General features: G+C 40.2%; 1 protein-coding gene across 4 annotated transcripts in view; it reads right to left on the reverse strand.

The window, feature by feature from the left end:
- dlg4a (discs, large homolog 4a (Drosophila)) overlaps positions 1 to 10,870 on the reverse strand; it is a 50,572-nt gene extending 39,702 nt beyond the window's left edge. For 2 of the 4 annotated variants that reach the window (XM_078787587.1, XM_058087979.2), the window contains exon 1: positions 10,716 to 10,870. In XM_078787587.1, coding sequence (XP_078643713.1) covers positions 10,716 to 10,820 — 105 coding nt within the window. In that variant the 5' untranslated portion in view covers positions 10,821 to 10,870. The remainder of the gene's footprint in view (positions 1 to 10,715) is intronic. The other 2 variants (XM_078787588.1, XM_058087980.2) reach the window with 2 other exon arrangements.
- Positions 10,871 to 23,037: the final 12,167 nt, after the last annotated feature.

Genomic DNA, 23,037 nt, shown 5'->3' on the forward strand with positions numbered 1-23,037 from the left:
AGGCCACTCCAAAATGTGCAGTTTAACTGCATCGGGTGGTTCTGATGGGTCCGAAAACTAAAAATAATATCAATAAAATGTTTGTTGTTCATGACATACATGCCGGGAAACCCGGGTTCAATTCCCCGCTCAGCCATCTCTGTGTGGAGTTTGCATGTTCTCCCCGTGCATGCGTGGGTTTTCTCCGTCCGTGTACTCTGGTTTCCTCCCACATTCCAAAAACATGCTAGGTTAATTTGCGACTCCAAATTGTCCATAGGTATGAATGTGAGTGTGAATGGTTGTTTGTCTATATGTGCCCTGTGATTGGCTGTCGACCAGTCCAGCGTGTACCCCGCCTCTCGCCTGAAGACAGCTGGGATAGGCTCTAGCATGCCTCGTGAGGATAAGCGGTACAGAAAATGAATGAATGAAAATGAACATACAGTAAAGTCTCGTTATATCGATATCGGTTATAACGAATTACTACTTATTACGATACTATTTTCATTTCCCGGCAAATTTCTAGTCTTTTATGATATAATTAGTTCAGTTAATACGATACCCGGTTATTATGATAATCCGGTTACTACGATGCCCTTTTCATCTCCCGCCAGCCAATTTGGTCTGCTTATATCGATACAAAAGCAGCTTAAATCAATCTTTGCTTAAGGATTTCAATACCAAAAAAGAACACGGAGAACGGCTGCTTCCAGTCAACTTTATTTTTCACATTTCCACCACCAGAGCACAGCACACACACCGATTCCCGCACTTCCTGGTTCACAGGTCATGCTCAACCCGCCCCACATAGCTGGCCAAACACATGCCTGCAACAGAAGAACCAACTGACATAGCATACACACCTATTCCAACGAAGACACAAGCGTTCTTTCTTGGTATTGAAATCCTTAAGCAAAGATTGATTTAAGCTGCTCGACATTGTTCTATATTATAGAACAATGTCGAGTGCATTATTGCCCACTTTTAATGCAGTTCGGCGCAGGATCAGATATATGGATAGTCCGGTTATATCGATATTTTTTCCGACTCCCGAGAATATCGATATAACGAGACTTTACTGTACATGCCTGCCTATACCATAACCCGTCACCACAGGTCACTTCGTCAACAACACAGGTGCATTTCCAATGCACAGATATACTGTGGCGAGAGTTTGATGCCCATTGTTGTGTCATCCTCCCAAATGTGACCCAGGCCTCTTGTATGTGGATATAAATCCGATCTGTCTGACACTACTGCAGACTGAATGTTCAGGTCATGTATATCCAACCTATATGTCACCGTGCAGTATTTGGGAAAAGTGTTCACAGCTAACGTTCTTTATATTGTCTGAAAGTTATTTTATATAAAAAAAATCTGCTCATGTCAATGTCCCAACACTCCTGGCAAAGACATCCACCCACATGCTCCGCCAAACAGATGTTGCCGCAAGTTCCTTACTTCTTTAGCCAAAATGTTTGCAGTCCCCCCCCCCCCCCCCCCTTCATATTCTTGGAAAAAAAATTGGTTGCACAAAATCCTTGAACTTGCCACAAATGCGCTAGGACTGAGATGCCATGTTTGTAAACACACTCCCACGACTGCGACTTGTATTTGTGTGTAATATGACCGCATGCACACACAACACAACGTCACAGCCGTGTGCATTGTCCTGCCGCTTTTGTGGTAATTTCAAGGATTTTGTGCTAACCGGGGTCAAAATTGTTATTATTATGAAATTATTTTGCGTAAGAGATTGCAAGAATTTGGGCTGTGGTAATTTACGAGGTACTCACTGCGATGTTTGTTCCGAGGAGCTTGTGGGCGAGAAGTCGGAGCTTTTTGCCATCCATGACTGTGTTTTTATTTTATTGTCTGCCATTTCTCTTCACGTCGACTATTTTGTTGATGAAAAATATGTGAATGAATCTGAAGTGTGAAAGTAGCCTAAAATGGCCTCTCTTTTTTTAAGACCCATTAAAAAAAAAATTAGAAGACAAAGTAGGGCTGGGCAATATATCGATATATTTTTTAAAGAAATCCAAAACAAGCATATCGTTCATATCGATATAGACTGAATTTGATGCAGAGGTCTCATGTTTTAAGATGGCGCCGCCCAGTTGCAAGTTTTTACGTTTTTAATGTTTACTAGTGCTTCATTTATTACTTTTTTCTTGTTTTAATGCCATACCGACCCCTTAAGCAAGTGTGCAGCTATGGTTGTCCATCTTATTACATTTGTAGCTTGTTGTTTGCACCATTGTTTACACTCGGGAGCAGCTGTTAGCTTTGAGCATCCCTTCGTGACACCGAATGATCGAATATCCCCACAGAGATATGGAGGTGGAGAGGCTGCATAGCGGGACTGAACGGCGAAAAAGACTGCATATTACTGTATGAATACAGCATCAACCATGTTTACTGTCTGTCGTAATGGGGAACGCAAAATGGAAGCGCTAATGGCGCTAAGCCGTTATTTTATTTTATTTCAGGTGCGATTTTTCTATAACATTGTTTACATTTTAATAAAATTTTGCACACATACAGTAAAGTCTCGTTATATCGATATCGGTTAAAACGAATTACTACTTATTACGATACTATTTTCATTTCCCGGCAAATTTCTAGTCTTTTATGATATAATTAGCTCCGTTAGTACGATACACGGTTATTATGATAATCCGGTTACTAGGATGCCCTTTTCATCTCCCGCCAGCCAATTTGGTCTGCTTATATCGATACAAAAGCAGCTTAAATCAATCTTTGCTTAAGGATTTCAATACCAAAAAAGAACACGGCGAACGGCTGCTTCCAGTCAACTTTATTTTTCACACTTCCACCACCAGAGCACAGCACACACAGCGGAAAACACCCGTCCCTTGCGCCTACCCCTCCGGGTGGCAACACCTTCCCTATCGATAGTTCTGGGGTGAATTATGTCCCGGTAACCGGTAATCACTACAGCGTAAGTTTATTTGTATTTACTGTAGTACAAAATTTATTGTAGTACAAAAGCATGCTAGATACGCAATCCATGAACGCAAGGAGAAAATTACATGCCATATCAAAGATCCGCCCACTTTTAATGCAGTTCGGCGCAGGATCGGATATATGGATAGTCCGGTTATATCTGTATTTTTTCCGACTCCCGAGAATATCGATATAACAAGACTTTACTGTATTTGACTTTTGTCTAAATTTAGTTTATGGAAAAAATATCGAGATATATATATCATATTTCGATATTCTTCCTAAATATATCGGGATATGAGTTTTAGTCCATATCGCCCAGCCCTAAGACAAAGTTGAAAGCCATGTAGGTCACTGGTGTGTGTGAGTGACAGGAAGAAAAGTCTGGCAAGAAATTGTTTGGCACCACCAGTAGGTTTTATATATATTAATCTCTCGACTAATCACATTTTGGAGAAAAAAAGTGTCTGTCTGGGTCAATATGCAACTCCTTTCTAGAGAGAACAATCCTCTCCAATCTATCCTTCATTCTGTTATTTCCACTTGAGTTCATCCAAATCCAAAAATACCGCCTTCTCAGTTGATTTTCACCCTCGTGTGTCGTCTCAAGTGTCCAACCCCAACACAGCAATTGCCTCATTTGCATCATCACAATTTCAGTTGCCAGCCAACACCTACCAGTACTGCAATTTTTTTTTTTTTGGAATTCATGTAGACGTAAGCCTCGCAAGGAAAGACGAGGCACTCATCCTCCGCCAATGCTACCTTCAGACTATTCTCCAAGGTGTTTCAGCACAACACTTTGACAAGTGTTAGTCCTCCTTTAGCTATGCACGGTGCAGAAACAACAACAACACTTTGCATTCGCCATGGGGCGGAATACTTAGCAGGACGCTCAGAGAAAATTAAAAATCTATTCACAATTGTAACTACTGTAATGCTCAATTAGAAAAGGTGAAATATGTTATCAGTTCTTCAAAAGAAGAGTCTAAAAATATCTAAAAATCCCAACTGCAGCACACTGGTATCATAAAAAATAGGTGATATCATAAAATATAGATCACGAAAACAACTTTTTCCCCCCATCTATTCTGCATTTTGTCTGCTCATGTCCTCGCCCTAGTAGAGTCCCACTTGTTAATTTATTTTCTTGAATTAATGAGACCGTCTTATTTTTTCGTCAATGATGATCCTCATATTCAAAAATAAATCACACAATATGTTTGTGGTTTATAGATAGCTTGTGATGATGAGTGGGGCATATTAAGACAAACATATGTAGGATGCATTACATGGAAAAGTGGGAAAGTTGTGTACTGTATATCTTTTTAAAACAGTTAAAATAGCATTGAGCTCTCCCCTGGCGCACACACTAGTGTTATGCTGATTGTGCGATTTGTATATACTCTGCTCCTGCAGTAGGCGTTGGGGCATTCACCTTTTTAATTTACTCACAAACATGCGATATGGTTTCAGTGAAAACAAACACTTCCATGCGAGGCCAGTACTCTCGTGTCCCGTGATGAGAAGCAGCCCTTTGATGCAGACAAGCCAGTATTCTCTTTAGCCCTCAGTCAGCACACTGCACTTTAATAAGATGCACATCTCTTATTGGCTGCCTATGCATAAACACGGGCGAGTCACAAGTTCACTTCAAGCATCAGTGAGAATGCAGCTTAATAGATAATCACTTCACACATTAAAATGCAACACAGCAAGTGCACATGGACCTCTGCAGCCTACTGTACGAGAATACTGTGAATTCAAGAAAAAAAGGCATATTGGGGGTGTTTTTGATGCTGCGTTCAGGGGTGCACGGTGCACGGTGGACGAGTGGTTAGCATACACAGCCAGATCGGGAAGGCCTGGAATTTGCATGTTCTCTGGGTACTCACATTCCAAAAACATGCTAGGTTAATTGGTGACTCCAAATTGTCCATAGGTATGAATGTGAGTGTGAATGGTTGTTTGTCTATATGTGCCCTGTGATTGGCTGGCAACCGGTCCAGGGTGTACCGCGCCTCTTGCCCGAAGACAGCTGAGATAGGTTGGTATCAACCCAACCTACCACAACTATATCAGGTCATATTTTTCAATAAAAACACTAATATCATTTATAAGTATAATGACTCTCATTGTCATGCTATTTGCAGATATAGTATGCATCAAAGTACATAGATAACCATCATCAAAATGAACATTTACACAATGAAAAGAGAATTTCCTGTTCTTGTAGCCATGTGATCATCTATTAGTGGTTTCATAGAGAAGCTTGTTTTATATTTGTGAATTGTCCATTTTGTTATCCACATATACAGTAAAGTCTCGTTATATCGATATTCTCGGGAGTCGGAAAAAATACCGATATAACCGGACTATCCATATATCCGATCCTGTGCCGAACTGCATTAAAAGTGGGCAATAATGTTGTTCTATACTATAGAACAATGTCGAGCAGCTTAAATCAATCTTTGCTTAAGGATTTCAATACCAAAAAAGAACACGGCGAACGGCTGCTTCCAGTCAACTTTATTGACTGCTTTATTGACATAGCTGGCCAAAACACATGCCTGCAACAGAAGAACCAACTGCGTTCATGGTTTCCACGAACGCCAGCATGTACATATGAAAAACAGTGATTATTGCAAGCGATAAAAAGATATCTGAATACAACACAATTAAATACATGTATTTGTACGCTTGTGTCTTCGTTGGAATAGGTGTGTATGCTATGTCAGTTGGTTCTTCTGTTGCAGGCATGTGTTTGGCCAGCTATGTGGGGCGGGTTGAGCATGACCTGTGAACCAGGAAGTGCGGGAATCGGTGTGTGTGCTGCACTCTGGTGGTGGAAGTGTGAAAAATAAAGTTGACTTGAAGCAGCCGTTCTCCGTGTTCTTTTTTGGTATTGAAATCCTTAAGCAAAGATTGATTTAAGCTGCTTTTGTATCGATATAAGCAGACCAAATTGGCTGGCGGGAGATGAAAAGGGCATCGTAGTAACCGGATTATCATAATAACCGTGTATCGTACTAATGGAACTAATTATATCATAAAAGACTAGAAATTTGCCGGGAAATTAAAATAGTATCGTAATAAGCAGTAATTCGTTATAACCGATATCGATGTAACGAGACTTTACTGTATCAAGAATTTGTGTTATGGGTAGAGTCACGTGACTACAAACGCTACACTTTGTCTTAAAGGAAAATGAACATAGCATACCAACACAGTCAAAACAGACAAAAAAAGAACATTAAAACCAAATTACGTCTGTTATCGTAATACATTTAGGTAACGGTGAATTTTCAGTTTATAAATCAGAGGTCAACCATTGATTTTGGACTCAGATGTTCCACTGTATGTAAAATTAATGACCTGTCCACTGTGCTCTAAAATGCCCATTTCTGCACCGCTCATGTGTTTTATCTTTCACTACCATGCAGATGAACCGTTTGTGTTCTTCTGATCTTTTGCCTAAGGAGCATTTCCAAATACAAACCTTTGAGAGCGATTGAAAAGCCTTTGAAAAAGTGCAAGTTCAGCACAGGATATTATTTACCGTTATTAATACAACAGCTCCTTGTCAAAGGTTGGCTCTTTTTGCTTAGTTTGTATTTTGAAAAAATAAAGGGCCATTTATTTCCAGGGCTTTGGACACTGTGAGCGTGCTAGTGTGCTCTGACAACCTGCACAGAACAGCTGTAACGTTTGATAGCAGATGAGGCATAAAGAACAAGTTAAGGAGGTAGAGGTGACCCTGCATGGTTCAGTCTCAGACATGGACTGCATCAGTAAATATGTGCTGCCATTCATTGCTCTTGCGGTCTAGCTGAAGCTCTATATACAGTAGGTGCAAGGATGAAATTGGTTAGATCTAACTGTAATGTAATACAATGTTTTTGTTGGATTCGGTTGTGGATTAAAACTATTGCCAAAAATCTCTGTTTTTGTACACCAGGGGTCTCAAACTTGCGGCCCGCGGGCCAAATGCGGCCCGCGAGACGCTAGTTTAAGGCCCCCACCTTGATACCAAAGTTTAATGTTGAAATGACAGCTTAAAGATGTGTGCACACCGGACACAATTAACATGATTTTGCCCCGCCCATACTGTTACCCTACCCTGTTACTCCGCCCTGTTTTGCTTTGGATTAGCAATGAAGCTAAAGGCTTATGACGCTGGGTACAAATAAATGCAGGAAATGATTTGGGATAAAACGGAAAATACACGTCAAGATAAAGCATCTCATCAAACATGTTGTTAAAGTTACGACGCTCCCAGATGGAACTGAGTACGATGCTAACTTGCTAATTGGGTCAAATTATTAAGTTTCATTAATCTTCATGTTAAAGGTTAAATAACTGTTAATACTGAAAAAAATAATTTCTCTACCAACTGTATGTGGTTTCTTACGTTTTTCTTATTTGCTGTTTTATTATTATTTTACTTATTTATTACTGATTGATTGATTTATTGTCTTTATTTTTTATTTATTTATTTTTTCTTATTTTGTGTATAGAAAAATAAAAATTAACATATTTGAGAACAGTGGAATGTTTTATTAGATATTTTGGTGTGGAAAACCGGAACCAAAGTACTGAAAAAGTGTAGGGTATAGCAGAAGCAAAAGCATTGAAGATAGTTTTTTTTTTTTATTGATTTATTTTCCAGTTTTTAATAAATGCGTTTTGGTTTTTTTTTTAAAACCTGATGCGGCCCGGCTTCACCCAGAACCTAGCTCCGGTGGCCCCCAGGTAAATTGAGTTTGAGACCCCTGTTGTACACTGTCTTGGTTGTTGTACAGCCAAACGGTGAACAGAACGATGAAAAACTCCCCTCTCCTCCGTGGAATACATAGCACCATGCATCCTGTGCTAATGAAATGTTCAAGCACACTGTGTATTTCTGTGTTTTTTTTAATTATGCCTGCAAAATAACACACCATGACACCAAAGAAACTTGCAGGTGGCAGAACTTTAGATCAAGAAGGTGACAAACACGATTAAATTCAAGTTAAAACTCATAGCAAAGTACGAAGGTAGCATCTGTTACAATAGGATTGTAATGTAAAGGTTTCTAGCTAAACAGATGGAACACTTTAAGGGGAGACACATTACTAGAGGTGCAACAATTAATCAATGAGTCAATGATTAACTGATTATCCTCTTAATAGACTAATAGACTATTTTGGTATTTCATTAATATCCACCCATCCATTTTCTATACCGCTTATCCTCACTAGGGTCACAGGGTATGCTAGAGCCTATCCCAGCTAACTTCAGGCGAGAGACGTGGTACACCCTGGACTGGTCGCCAGCCAATCACAGGGCACATATAGACAAACAACCATTCACACTCACATTCATACCTATGGACAATTAACCTAAGATGCATGTTTTTGGAATATGGGAGGAAACCGGAGTAGATCTCTTGAGTGTGTGGCCTAGCCAACATGCTAATCACTCGGACACCGTGCGGCCATTTGATTCATACTTTTTTATTTAAAATGTAAATTTCCAGATTTCCGCCTCTCAAATGTGAATATTGTTTTATTTCCTTAGTCATTCCCTAGTTTGTGAACCAAACCACTAATAATTAGGTTCATATTGATTCGGTCTCTCTGGGGACTGACCAGTTACTCGAATAATCGAAAAAACAAGCTTCAGATTAATCAACTGAGAAAATGATTGTGAGTAGCAGCCCTACATGTACCAGAAAGTGAGCAGGGCCGCTGTGTGTAATGATGATTGTACCTGCTTGTGACGTTGACAGTAAAGAGTAAGTGAGCAAGTTGTAACTGTACAAGTTAAGTTGGTAACAAACTAGCTTCTGTATTGCTCTTCTGTCCTCTGCACTCATCGTCATGTGTCCTCCACAAAGGCGAAAGTCATGTTAAATGATCATTTATCTATGTCATTTGTAAAACTATAATTATTCTCCATAGAATGTGTTTTTAATTCTCATTTCTGGGTAAAAAAAAATAGCTTTAGACTTTGTATATTTCATTTTTTGTCTGACCTTTTGGAACAAAGTGATGAAAACTGAGTTTCACTGTAATGTCAATCCAGTGATTCATATGCACATTCTAGCTAGACTGTGATATTTAATTCCTCATGAACTCTTGGTCGTTGCAGCGTTTGCCTGACATCAGGTCACTCTGCGGCCCATTTTCCAGTAACGATATCCCTGAATCGATCCTAAGGGTGAGGTGAAGCATTGATCTGGATATACTGTAGGAGATGACGACATGCTGATCTGAGTCATAAATCGTTAAATGCATAATATTCATTTTTTTGTTGAATAAACTCTATACTACTCTATACGTTTTTGCGGCGCACAGTACAGTACCCGAAAGACACTCTTCAGCAAGACGGTCCATCTTCATTAAACCTTGTGCAGCCATCAATGAGCATTAAGCATAAGAGAGCCCATTAAAGCACTCCTCAATGCTTCCAGCCACATAAAGACCCTTTTAATTACTATCCTGAATTTAAGATGACTGAGAGTCTGTGTTCAACAACAAAGGTTATGCAGCAACCTCGGTAGAGATAGGTCATCCTTTTAAAGGCTATTTTTACAAATCTTCAGCAAAGACAAAGAATGAAGGGGATCTGTGAAACAGCAAAACACTATCCCTGCAATATAATTGATATATGAGGTCCCAAAAGACCCAGTTAAATAAAGGAGCACCAATAACAACCCACCATGGGACCACAACAGCCTGGACACAATCTGTTTAAGGGCCACTACTGAGGCTGCTGGGTACATAATGAGTACAGTGGAGCTTTTAAATTCGAATGTCCCTGAGGTTGTGGGGATTGGATTGGGTATGACGTCATGTAAAAAGCTTTTTCTTTGTCTTTCTGTTGCTTTGTTACGACACCTACAAGGAAAGAATACGCCTCAACAAGGGGTTTTAAGAGCAGAAACACTACTGGAAGTGAAGTAAGCAGATTGTCACTGTATTTATTTCAGTTTTACAGTATTCAACTTGTGCAGCAGTTGGTAGAATATATTGAATGTACACTGTGTTTGGTAGCTTTTTTTTTTTGAAAACACAGAAAATGAATTACTATGAATCAAAGCAGAAATTATTCGTAAAAGAAAATCTGGATCAGATTAAACCACACAGAAATGCTCAAAGCCCAACAGATTGTTATCCTGGAAACACCTCTAGGTATAAAAGTGGGATTTTTGACCTGCTTCCCGCTTATCACAGAGTCAAAGTTCAACCTTTAAATGCACAGCATAATACATAATAGCCTGTTATTATTATCATTGTTGCGGATATAAAGCAGCTTGCCTGCTGCAGATTCCTCCTTTGGCTATGGAGAAAAGAGGAGGACGGTGCCAGTTATCTGATTCCAAGGAGGGATAAAGCCTCTCATATGCTCTCCCTGGTGATGAAGGCTTTTTAAGTAGCTCTGGGCTGGACAAAGTGCACTTCCCAAGGTCAGAATCATGCAGTGTAATTCCCCATCTCTGCTGTGATGCTAACCTAAATGTGGACCAGTCAACGTGAAGAGCCTGGCCTACTGTGATGGAGATTTCATTCATTGCAGAGAACGTAGTGAAGCTGAGCTGCTCCAGTCTGAAGGACTAACATAGTATAGCATTGCAGCCATGAGAAAGCGGTATAGTGTACGTGAGGTGAATACAGCTATAAGACAATGTATATGTGCTAAATACATCCATTCCCTCTTAAATGATCTATCATTGGTGCAGGCAGCATCCGGCACCATGCACCCCGGGGTTTCACCCTTACCTTACACCCGAACATGAGCGACAGAGTCCGGTTGCTGCAGATGACCTTACACTGGCACATGACCGGCGAGAGACACTTTAAATTCCTGATATTGGGCAGAGACATCAGTCCAAAAGATCCACACCGCTGCTCTGTCCGCCGCCACTGCCGCGATAAGATCACCCGAGAGCCGCGGAAGCTCGGAGGGGACGTAAGGGAGAGGAGGGGGGTTGGTCGGTGCGGGTTAATAACCGACGCGATGGCCGGTGGAACTGTGAAGGAACTCGGCTTCTTTAGTCTTTAGTCAGCGCGTTTTAAACTTTGTGCATGTCGGTCTGCCTTTAAGACGTCTTATTGATTGTGGTTTAACGAGGGGAGCATCAATGATATACACCCCCACCCCCTTTTTCCCCCCCTCGTTTCCGCTGCCACTCTTTCTAATAATTGACCGTAAAGTTTCTAGTAAACGTGCAGCTGGATTGAAGAGAGGATTAACCGATTTTGCTTACATTCTTCTGAATAATAGCCGTAAGATTGATATATTAAGACAATTTTCTTTTAAATCTCAGCGATTTTACACGCTATCTTTCCGGTGCCACGTCGAATAGGTTTATTGCGCCCCCTGTTGGATTAAAAAATAGAGCAGGATCTGTCTGTGGTGCTGAAAGTGCCTTCCTGTGTCTACTTTAGTGATTGAGGTGAACCCCACTGTCATTCATTAGCATGCTCACTCAAGGTTGCTGCCATCAAGCCTTAAATGAATGAGTCCCAAAGTGTCTACACACACACACACACACACACACACATTGCACAATAGGCTGCACACTCACACACAGTGACACCTTGCTTAAGTGATATTGTTATCTTAAACATACTGAGTCACAGTCACCAGTAAGGAAATAAGATAAACTATCACCATTTCTAGTATTACAATCAAAGCTTTTTATGTAATATTTCATTTAACTATTCATAGCATCAAATATATTAATGCATACATATTAATAATGTAAAGTCGCACAAATGCCATCTATTGAAAGTTTGAAAATGTAGAACATTAATAATTTTAAGTGCAACGGTTCCATTCCATGGTTTAACTGATGGACATTTGTTCAGGAAATATATACCCTTATTAAGTATAATAAATCAATAAATAGTTAAATACATTTGAAGATACCGGCACTGATGAGTTTGTTTATTGCTTTCACTTGATTTGGACATACTGTATGTGTGTTTTGCATGTGACTGTGCTGGCATAGTCGGCCCACAGGGTGGAGTGAGAGAACCAGCTAGGTTACATTTAAATATTGTGCATTCATCTCAGGACCGACTGCGGCGCTGGGCTCGATGCTCCCAGGTGACGTCAACAGTTAAAAAAAAAAAAGTCCAATACACAGACCAATACTACTCTCCTAAGAATGGCAGGGATATCCTGGAAAGGATGCGGTAAAAAAAAAAAGAAAGAAAGACTTGTGGGCCTGTGAAAGGAGGTCAATGTCCAAGGTAGTTATAAAATGTTCTTTCCAGTTAAATCTCCACACTAAGCAGTCTGTTAGAACAGAGGTAGGGAACCTATGGCTCTGGAGCCTGGTAGGGCTCTTTTGATGACTGTATCTGGCTCTCAAGCATTTCTTACCACAATAAAAATGTATTTTTGCTAACATTTTAAAGTAAACATCACAGAAATAATATTAAAAATCAACAACTTTTTTATGCATTTTAATTCGTCCATCTATTTTCTACTGCAATACGGCCAACCATATCCATCTTTCTTGAAGATATTTTCCAGGTCAAACACCAAAACTCGATTCAGTAGTCTACATCGGTCATTGAGATGTCAACATGTAAATGTAGACTTTCCTCCTTTAGTCAAATAGTCACCTAGCTAAAGCTGCAGAACCAAGCCTTCTGGCAAAGATGGCCAAAAGAATGAAATATACTGAGTATGGTGCAAAATTATGCAGCAGCAGAAGTTGTATTAATGGCAACAAGTATTTGATTTATTATTAGACACTGCGCTGCTCACGAAAGTGTGCTGGCCACACCCCATTGGCGTGGGGTAGTGTGCCTGGTCTACGTAATTAGAGCCCATTATATCTAAAACTGTTGGTCTTACATAAAAATGCACACATTTTATTGCATTCAATGTTTAAAAAAATGTATATGGCTCTCACAGATACACATTTTAAAATATCTGGCCTTCATGGCTCTCTTCGCCAAAAAGGTTCCCGACCCCTGTGTTAGAAGGTAGATAAGACAACCAGCATAATCATGATGAGTGAACTATTGTGTGTGTGTGTGCCTGTTATAGCCAAATGATGTCTGTCCTTCTTATCATTCCGATTTCTTATGACATAAGAACCTATGAGATGACTTTTTAAACCCACATACCGGTTACCATGGATATTGCTTTGTTAAAGACAAAACTCCGTCCTTGATTGCAGTAGTTAATGCATTCTAATGGAGGAGGCGGGGGCTCTGGTGGTGAGTGTTCACTGTGAGTGAGCTTGCCATGATGAGTAATAGACCTGCATGGGGTACTTTCTTCAAAAAACACACACCGGTGGTTCCACTTCTTTTTTTTTTTTGTACATGAGATCCACACACACACCATGTGCTAATGAAATGGTTACTCAGGAGACACAGCATACTGACAACTTACTTGCTAATCATCTGGTAAAAACAACAACAAAATACAATGATACTGTTTCAACAGTCCAATGCATAAAAGTGGAAACTTTTTCATTCATTCATTCATTCATTCATTCATTCATTTTCTACCGTTTATCCTCATGAGGGTCGTGAGGGTGCTGGAGCATATCCCAGCTGTCTTCAGGCGAGAGGCGGGGTACACCCTGGACTGGTCGCCAGCCAATCACAGGGCACATATAGACAAACAACCATTCACACTCACATTCATACCTATGGACAATTTGGAGTCACCAATTAACCTAGCATGTTTTTGGAATGTGGGAGGAAACCGGAGTACCCGGAGAAAACCCACACATGAACGGGGTGAACATGCAAACTCCACACTGAGATGACCGAGGGTGGAATTGAACTCCGGTTTCCACAATCCGGTCGCTAACCACTCGTCCGAGGTGCAGCCCGTAAAAGTGGAAGTCCAATGCTGCAAAACCAGCACTACTTATACACAATTATGCCTACAAAAAACAGTTGAAAGCAGCATCATGTGAACCGCCATGCGAGACAAAACCAAATCTCAGGGAGACTTCAGCTCAGTGGGCAAATATTTTGTGTACATTAAATTCTTTTGATTTAAATTGATTTAGCCAAGTATATGCTATTATTGTTAGCAAAATAGTTGTCAATAGTTTAGCGACTAACGACTAACGCTATCATTGAATGTACAGTCGTCCCTTGCCAGGTTGTAGTGCAAATTTTGCAGGTTCATTCTATCACAGTTTAAAAAAATAATGACCTCATTCCATCCCAGCTATTTTTCAAAAGCCGTCCCTCTCGGTACCAGACATTTTTCATGACTTTGACTAATTTTTCAAGGCACACAGAATATTGTGTTCTTGGGCTTTATAGACATGGACACCTTGGACTGGTCGCCAGCCAATCACAGGGCACATATAGACAAACAACCATTCACACTCACATTCATACCTATGGACAATTTGGAGTTGCCAATAATACCATTTATAAATATAATGACATGTTTTTGGAATGTGGGAGGAAACCGGAGTACCCGGAAATGTCACCATATTTAGCCAAAAACTGTGAACAATACCACATGCCACATGTTTTACATAAAAATAATAATATTTTCTCCAAATATAACACCGTGAACTGTTTTTGAACTACAATTGAACTGTGTGCGTGTGCATGCACGTGTTAAAATTTCCATTCAATGCATAACCTCCTCCGCAACATGGCTCCAAGCTTCTTCACTTCCTCGTTGGTGCATAGTGTTATTTTACAAGGCAAAGATGCAAGCCGTGCTGTTATGAAATGGACTTCTTCCAACGTGTGCTCAACTCTTCCAAAATACACCAAACATGATCTCGTCTATTGTGTTGCATCATCACCTCCTTGTGCCTCTTGCGCAAAAAAAAATCATACATCCTTCAGGAGCAGTCAGGATGAGAAAATGTACAAATATGTCTTTGGTAGGAAACAAGTTATTTATGTCCAATGCGCCTTATTGTATTGGGTGATATAAGTGTAAATGAGACTGTAGGGGTGTTATATCATGTCTAGAGGGCTCTAATTATGCTAAAAAAATATATATTTAGAAGGGCATAAACAGGTTTTCTATGCTAACGCCAAAAATATTGAATTCATAAATACAGAATCCTTCTTGAAAAAATAATAATAAATAATAAATAAATAAAATGCTCATCATTAAGGCTAGTGATTGTATTGTAACGCTAGTGCCTATGAAAACGTCAGTAATAACTATGCAGTGTAGTGGTCCTATTATTGAGATGGAAAAAAAAAATGTTAAAACTTAAAAGAAAAATCATGCCAATGGTAAATCAGTCCATTAAATTAATTAAACATATCATAACATGATCCAAAACTTATTGTCACAATGTGATTTGAAAGGAAATATTTTTTTACCTTGCTTGTTTGGACATGACCTAATTTTATTCCATATGCTTCTGTACCTTTAAGAAGTAAGCCTTTTTGTTTTTATGCCTCCATTTAACCCTCAAGTTGGCACATATTGACTGTTTCCTGTGACTCACGACAAGCCGATCTGTTACTGTAGGTGACTCTCCTGCTCTACCTCAGCATTATGTAAAGCACAGCAGCCACCTTCAAGCTGTGGTATTCCACCGTATAATGTTAACATGGCAGTGCTGCATTGTGTGAAAGAGCGTGAGAGAGAACGGTAAAAGAGCTGGAGTGTTTCCATGACAACATGTGCAGGGGGGTAGCAGACGTCTAACAAACGGTCCACTTGCCAACACCGTTCAGATCACCATATTTATGGAATGACTGCTTCCGTCAAAAGTAGAAAAAAAAAAAAACAGGTGCTCCATGTCACACCAATGAGACACACGGTGGGGAATTTTCTCAAATACATATCGAAGGAAAAGTAGCAAGCTGTTTGTGCTGACAGGATTCACCATGATAGTTCCCTGAAGGTTACTTTACTAGCTTATGTGTAACACACAGTCAAACCTCCATTTTCCAATGCCACCGTTTTCGTATGATTTTTAGATTCTTCGCTCTGACATCTCTGTGTGGAGTTTGCATGTTCTCCCAGTGTGTGCGTGGGTTTTCTCCAGAGACTCCGGTTTCCTCCCACATTCCCATAACACATGCATGTCCAGTCCGGGGTGTACCCGGCCTCTCGCCCCAAACACAGCTGTGATAGGCTCCAGCACCCCCACAAAACCTTGTGAGGATAAGCAGTATAGAAAACGGATGGATGGATGATCTACATACAGTAAAGTCTCGTTATATCGATATCGGTTAAAACAAATTACTACTTATTACGATACTATTTTCATTTCCCGGCAAATTTCTAGTCTTTTATGATATAATTAGTTCCGTTAGTACGATACCCGGTTATTATGATAATCCGGTTACTACGATGCCCTTTTCATCTCCCGCCAGCCAATTTGGTCTGCTTATATCGATACAAAAGCAGCTTAAATCAATCTTTGCTTATGGATTTCAATACCAAAAAAGAACACGGCGAACGGCTGCTTCCAGTCAACTTTATTTTTCACACTTCCACCACCAGAGTGCAGCACACACAGCGGAAAACACCCGTCCCTCGCGCCTACCCCTCCGGGTGGCAACACCTTCCCTATCGATAGTTCCGGGGTGAATTATGTCCCGGTAACCGGTAATCACTACAGCGTAAGTTTATTTTTATTTACTGTAGTACAAAATGTATTGTAGTACAAAAGCATGCTAGATACGCAATCCATGAACTCAAGGAGAAAATTACATGCCATATCAAAGATCCGCCCACTTTTAATGCAGTTCGGCGCAGGATCGGATATATGGATAGTCCGGTTATATCGGTATTTTTTCCGACTCCCGAGAATATCGATATAACGAGACTTTACTGTAACCAGATACCATTTATGTTCATACGTGTAAAATGTACGACCACAGCACATGACATTGCAACTGGTTACGTGCAGAAAGTTACTCTTTATACAGAAATTTTAAACACGTTCACACACGCATGTACACACATGCACACACACAGTTCACTTCCAAATGTGAAATTTGTAAATAATTCATGGTGTTTATATTTGTAAATGCATTTTTTTTTTGTAAATACAACCCATTCTTTTGTTTTGTTTATTATGTTGGTGTGGTTGTATAGATATTTGAGCTGCACAAAAGCTAGAAATATTTGTATCAAATTGAAAGTTTTGAAATGTAAAAAAGTTGGTTTCCCCCTTTTTTTAGTCGGCAACTGATATTTTTCAGAATTTTTGCTCGGAAATTTTCTGAGGAAAGTCTACTTTTTTTTGGGTGGGTTCCATCTTTATATAGCCATAGAACACAATATGCAGTCAAAATCATCTAAAACGGGGTTGTCTTTTGAAAAAAACTGGCTGGCATTAAATTAGTTAATTTAGGCCAAAAATGTCCCAGTGGTTAGCGCACAGGCCACACAGCTAGGAGAGGTTTGATTCCCTTCTCGGGCATCTCTGTGTGGAGTTTGCATGTTCTCCCCCGTCCATGGGTTTCCTCCCACATACCAAAAACATGCATGCTAGCTTAATTGTCCATAGGTATGAATGTGAGTGTGAATGGTTGTTTGTCTATATGTGCCCTGTGATTGGCTGGTGACCAGTACAGGGTGTACCCCGCCTCTCGCCCAAAGACAGCTGGGATAGGCTCCAGCATACAGGCTCCCGGACCCTTGTGAGGATAAGCGGTAGAAAATGAATGAATGAATGAAAAAATAGTCAAATTTGCTTCAGTATGTTTTTTTTAACTTGGCTGTATTCAACCATGTTTTGACATTTTGATGTCAAAACTTTAGGGGTTTTGTGCCTTATTTCGATTGTGACTTTTTACACAGCAAGACAAAATGTGTGTAAGCAGTCAGCAAAAACAGTAATGTCAACATCTTTTGACCCGATGCTAATTAAAGACCCTGGCGGTTGTTTACTTTTGTAGACCGTGCACCTGATGACTACAAGAGACTGTGGTTAATGATGCAACCCTTCTATTGCAATTGTGCAGGTGTACCTAAGGAAGTGCCCGGAAAGTGCACAATATTACTGTATCTTTCCAGCCAACACTAACCTGTGACCAAAACTAATTAAAGAGTGTCATTGAATCATGTTCAACCGAGATAAACGGGTGTTGCAGTCACATGAGAAAAAGCGACCGTCTCGCGTGGCGTAAACAGCAGGAGCACTCTAACGCTCACTCTGCTGCTCTGACACACACAAACCATACTACTCCACATCACATATTCCTGCTTGTGTGTCTTGCAGAACCACCCAGCTGTGTAAATTTTACATGCCAGAATGGAGTCATCACCAATAGTGATGACCCGAGGCCCTGCATTATGCATGAGGTATGTTGCGCATGTTATATCTCAAAAATACTTTTAAAAGCCCGTCTAAAATTGCATTGCGTTTATTTTTCTCCTTTCAGCTGCTGCAGCAGCTAGGCTTTAAAACAGATGACGTATCACGCGGTGAAATTGTTGCATTTGAACATCAACCTCCAATAAAAACAAGAACATTTAGACTAATCACAAAGGCCTAATGGATGATCTTCTGAAGAACGTGTCCCAGCAACTGCCGCTCTAATTCTATAAAGCCGTCACCTCGCTTTCCCCGTCTCTGCCGCCCTTCCTCCTAGGCTAAAGTAGACAGCCATGCGCTGTCCAAAGTACACGGACCATCCCGTGCCAGCTGTCTCCCGTCTTGAGGGTTTAAAAGATATGAGAAAATATGGACGAAAGATCGCTGCTGACTGTCAGCTCATGCTTCATCCTGTTTCAGAAGCTGTCCGTTGTAGAGCAGCCACCAGATGACAATCCTGTCAGTCTTTCCTACACTGTAATGCAGCCTTGATACCCATCCCTCCTGAGAATCACGTCACCACACGACACAGGTCCATTAGATGCACCTGCATAATCTATCCCATCCAGTTTCTATACCGCTTATCCTCACGAGGGTCGCGGCCATGCTGGAGCCTATCCCAGCTGTCTTCGGGCGAGAGGCGGGGTACACCCTGGACTGGTCGCCAGCCATTCACACGACACATATAGACAAACAACCATTCACACTCACATTCATACCTATGGACAATTTTGGAGTCACCAATTAAGCGGAGTACCTGGAGAAAACCCACGAGCACACGGGGAGAACATGCAAACTCCACACAGAGATGGCCAAGGGTGGAATCGAACTCTGATCTTGTAGCTGTGTGGCCTGCGCGGTATTCTCCCCGTGCATGCGTGGGTTTTCTTTGGGAACTCCAGTTTCCTCCCACATTCCAAAAACATGCATACAGCTCCATCATAGGCTCTCATTAGATTCTGTGTGCTTTATGTTGTGGCCAGTCATAAACAGAGAAAGTCAACTGTTGTTCTAGAGCAGGGGTCTCAAACTCAATTTACCTGGGGGCCACTGGAGCTAGGGTCTGGGCAAGGCTGGGCCGCATCAGGTTTTCCCAAAAAAAAAAAACGCATTTATTAAAAATAGAAAAATATACAAACTTTTTCAGTGCTTTGGTTCCGATTTTCTACAATAAAAGATCTGATAAAACATTCCACTGTTCTCAAATATCTTAATTTTTATTTTTCTGCACAAAATAAGATGAAAAATAAATAAACAAATCAAAAATAAAGAAAATCAATCAGTAATAAATAAATATAATAATAATAATAAAACGGCAAATAATAAAAACTTTAGAAACCACATATAGTTGGTGGGTAGACAAATTAATCTTTTCAGATTAAAATGAACAAAGCATTATTAGAGCCCTGTAGACATGACAAATCACAACTATAGTCACATTTATACTCTTTTTATTTACAACATATTGCGCAACTGCACGGTCTTGAGACACATGCTAACTCGCAAACTAGAGAGCTAGCGACCTAAACGGTAGCCTTCAAGTTATTTCCTTTAAACTTAAATAGCCAAAAACTTACCACTTCCACACGGATAGGGAGGATAACTATTAACAGTTATTTAACCTTTAACATGAACATTAATCAAACGTAATAATTTTTTCTGGGTACATGATACCATACAGCATCCATATCAAACTTTCATATCAAGGCGGGGGCCTCAAACGACCCCCGTTCTAGAGGCTTATCTGACCATGTCAGAGTCACCAAGGTGTTGGTCTCAAACAGGTTTTTAGTCTTCAACTGACAACAACAGAAAGGGTATCAAGACAGGAAACCCCATTTTGGCGCCAACCATTGGGGGTCCAAAACACAGTCCACAAACCGCGCCACCAACCCAACAACCAAATGGGTGAGAGGCATGCCTTCTCATGTCTGACAAGTAGTAATAATAATTAGGCATCTCTTTACTGTTTTAAGACTTAATAGTAATAGATATTGTAATAGATGTTGTGTTTTGTATTTGTATTATACTGTACGCTAGGCATAACCTTGCTACATTTTCGGTAGCAAGTGCAGCCTTGTATCCACTTCCCTCCTATAATGAGATGTGCTGATCGCAGTCGATGGTGGTCAGAGCGAGTCAGTCAGCGCGTTAGAGAATGTATTTGCCTGGGGGCGTCTTTGCGGCTCAGTATATGTATATGGATAAGATATGAGATTTGCATTGTGGGATTGTGTAAGTTTTCTAGCATGACCATGACGACTCATTCCCCTCAGTGGGCAGCACATTGCTAATCATTACATAATACCTACCCACCCACCTACTCCCTCTGGTTTTAACTCTTTTTCCATAAGGACAATAATTATTAACCAGGTGGCACAAAGCACAGATTCATGGCCGTGCCACACAACGCTTTGCATCATTAGTATGGTACAATGTATGTCTGACTGAGGGATAAATTAAAAAAAATAGACTGCCAGGTTTAACAAAGTCATTGTGAATTTTTTTTTTTGTTTTTTTTTTTTACAAGCCACCTCTGATGAAATGCAACAAAAAAAGAGGCTGAGGCTACTTAGCTTGGCACGGAATATTACCAGACCGGTCACTCGTGGCTTTGCTTTTGGATAAACAGAGGGCCACCAGATGTTGATGAGTTGAATATTTACTGTATGCTGCACATTAACACCTATAAAACAATAACTGCATACTTATTATTGGAGGTCTATTCACTGAAATTCAGTCAACACTATAGATGTCTATTTTTATGTGAATATGTAATAATTCAAATTGCAATTATTCAAATGAACTGAAGTATATACACAATTGTGGTGAGAGCCACAACAACAGCCATGTTGTTTGGTCTAGAGACAGTGCCACTGAGGAAAAGACAGGAAGCAGAACTGGATGTAGCAGAGATGAGGATGCTGAGGTTCTCATTGGGAGTGACCAGGATGGATAGGATCAGGAACGAGTACATCAAAAGGACATTACATGTTAGACGTTAGAGATGATTGGGACATGTCCAGAGGAGAGATAGTGAATATATTGGTAGAAGGATTGGTAGAGGAAGACCAAAGAGGAGGTTTATGGATGTAGTGAAGGAGGACATGAGGGCAGTTGGTGTGAGAGAGACAGGGTTGGATGGAGGAGATTGATTGTGTTCATATACTAAACCCTGCTTTCTCATCACACTGGGTGGATTAATGTACATGACACATCAGTAGTATAATAACATGTAGTATAATACACTTCATGAGAATGTAACATGCCCGGTTTTTGACAAGTAAAAGGGAAATGCTTCACAAATAAAATGTACTGTTGTTAAATGACAATACAGTGTCCAAGCTTGACATAAAGAAATATGACTACTTATGCGTAGTATTTTGGTTATGTGTACTGCACATCATGGGAATCTGTATGTATCATCTTGTCTGTATGTACAGTGTTTTCCATACTTACCGAAATGCATCATCTACCCTCAACCTCAGCATGCACACTTAAAAAGAACACGGCAGACGAAAAAATGGGATTATTTAAAAAGCCTTTGCTACCTATTCCCATGGGAGGCTAGAGAAGACTTCAGGGGAGCTCCACAGACCACATGTTTCAAACCTGATAAGCTAATCTCAATAATAGTAAAGCAAAATCTCATTGATATTTACTTTTTTTAGTCAGTGTAAACATGGTAACAAATATGATCCAGAAAAAAATCAAGGGGGGAGTAGGTGAGGCCCACTTTGAAAACCTCTGCCGTTTGTACAAAAGTGACATTTTGTGTGAAATATAGAGGGTCTGTTGCTAAATTGAGCAGCATATCCATCATTTTTGGAGACTGTGTAGTAGCTGTTGGGTTTGGGTCTGGAGAGGACACAAACCGATGCTCATGTAATGGTGCCTAACTTTTGATACAGTTTATTTAACACTGGCCTGCTTTGAGCATGAAATTATACTCATAACATAAATCAGATATGGAAAAAAAAAAATTGCGGGGAAAATTCATTCATTTTCTATACCAGGGGTCGGGAACCTTTTTGGCTAAGAGAGCCATGAAGGCCAGATATTTTAAAATGTGTATCTGTGAGAGCCATATACATTTTTTTAAACATTGAATGCAATAAAATGTGTGCATTTTTATGTAAGACCAACAGTTTTAGATAATGGGCTCTAATTACGTAGACCAGGCACACTACCCCACGCCAATGGGGTGTGGCCAGCACACTTTCGTGAGCAGCGCAGTGTCTAATAATAAATCAAATACTTGTTGCCATTAATACAACTTCTGCTGCTGCATAGTTTTGCACCATACTCAGTATATTTCATTCTTTTGGCCATCTTTGCCAGAAGGCTTGGTTCTGCAGCTTTAGCATTTACATGATTTTTTGACATCTCAATGACCGAGGTAGACTACAGCATTACCCAGTAATAATCAAGTTTTGGTGTTTGACCTGGAAAATATCAGGAAAGATAGATATGGTTGGCCGTATTGCAGCAGAATATAGATGGACGAATTAAAATGCATAAGAAAGTTGTTGATTTTTAATATTATTTTTAACAGTCATTTCTGTGATGGTTTACTTTAAAATGTTAGCAAAAATACATTTTTATTGTGGTAAGAAATGCTTGAGAGCCAGATACAGTCATCAAAAGAGCCCTACCTGGCTCCCGAGCCATAGGTTCCCTACCTCTGGTCTATACGGTTGTGTGCATGCTGGAGCCTATCCCAGCTGTCTTTGGGTGAGAGGCGGGGTACACCCTGGACTGGTCGCCAGCCAATCACAGGGCACATATAGACAAACAAC

Source organism: Doryrhamphus excisus, linkage group LG21 (assembly GCF_037039965.1).
Source record: "Doryrhamphus excisus strain RoL-2023G ecotype Guam linkage group LG21, RoL_Dexc_Guam_v1.1, whole genome shotgun sequence".
Taxonomy (NCBI): Eukaryota; Metazoa; Chordata; class Actinopteri; order Syngnathiformes; family Syngnathidae; genus Doryrhamphus; species Doryrhamphus excisus.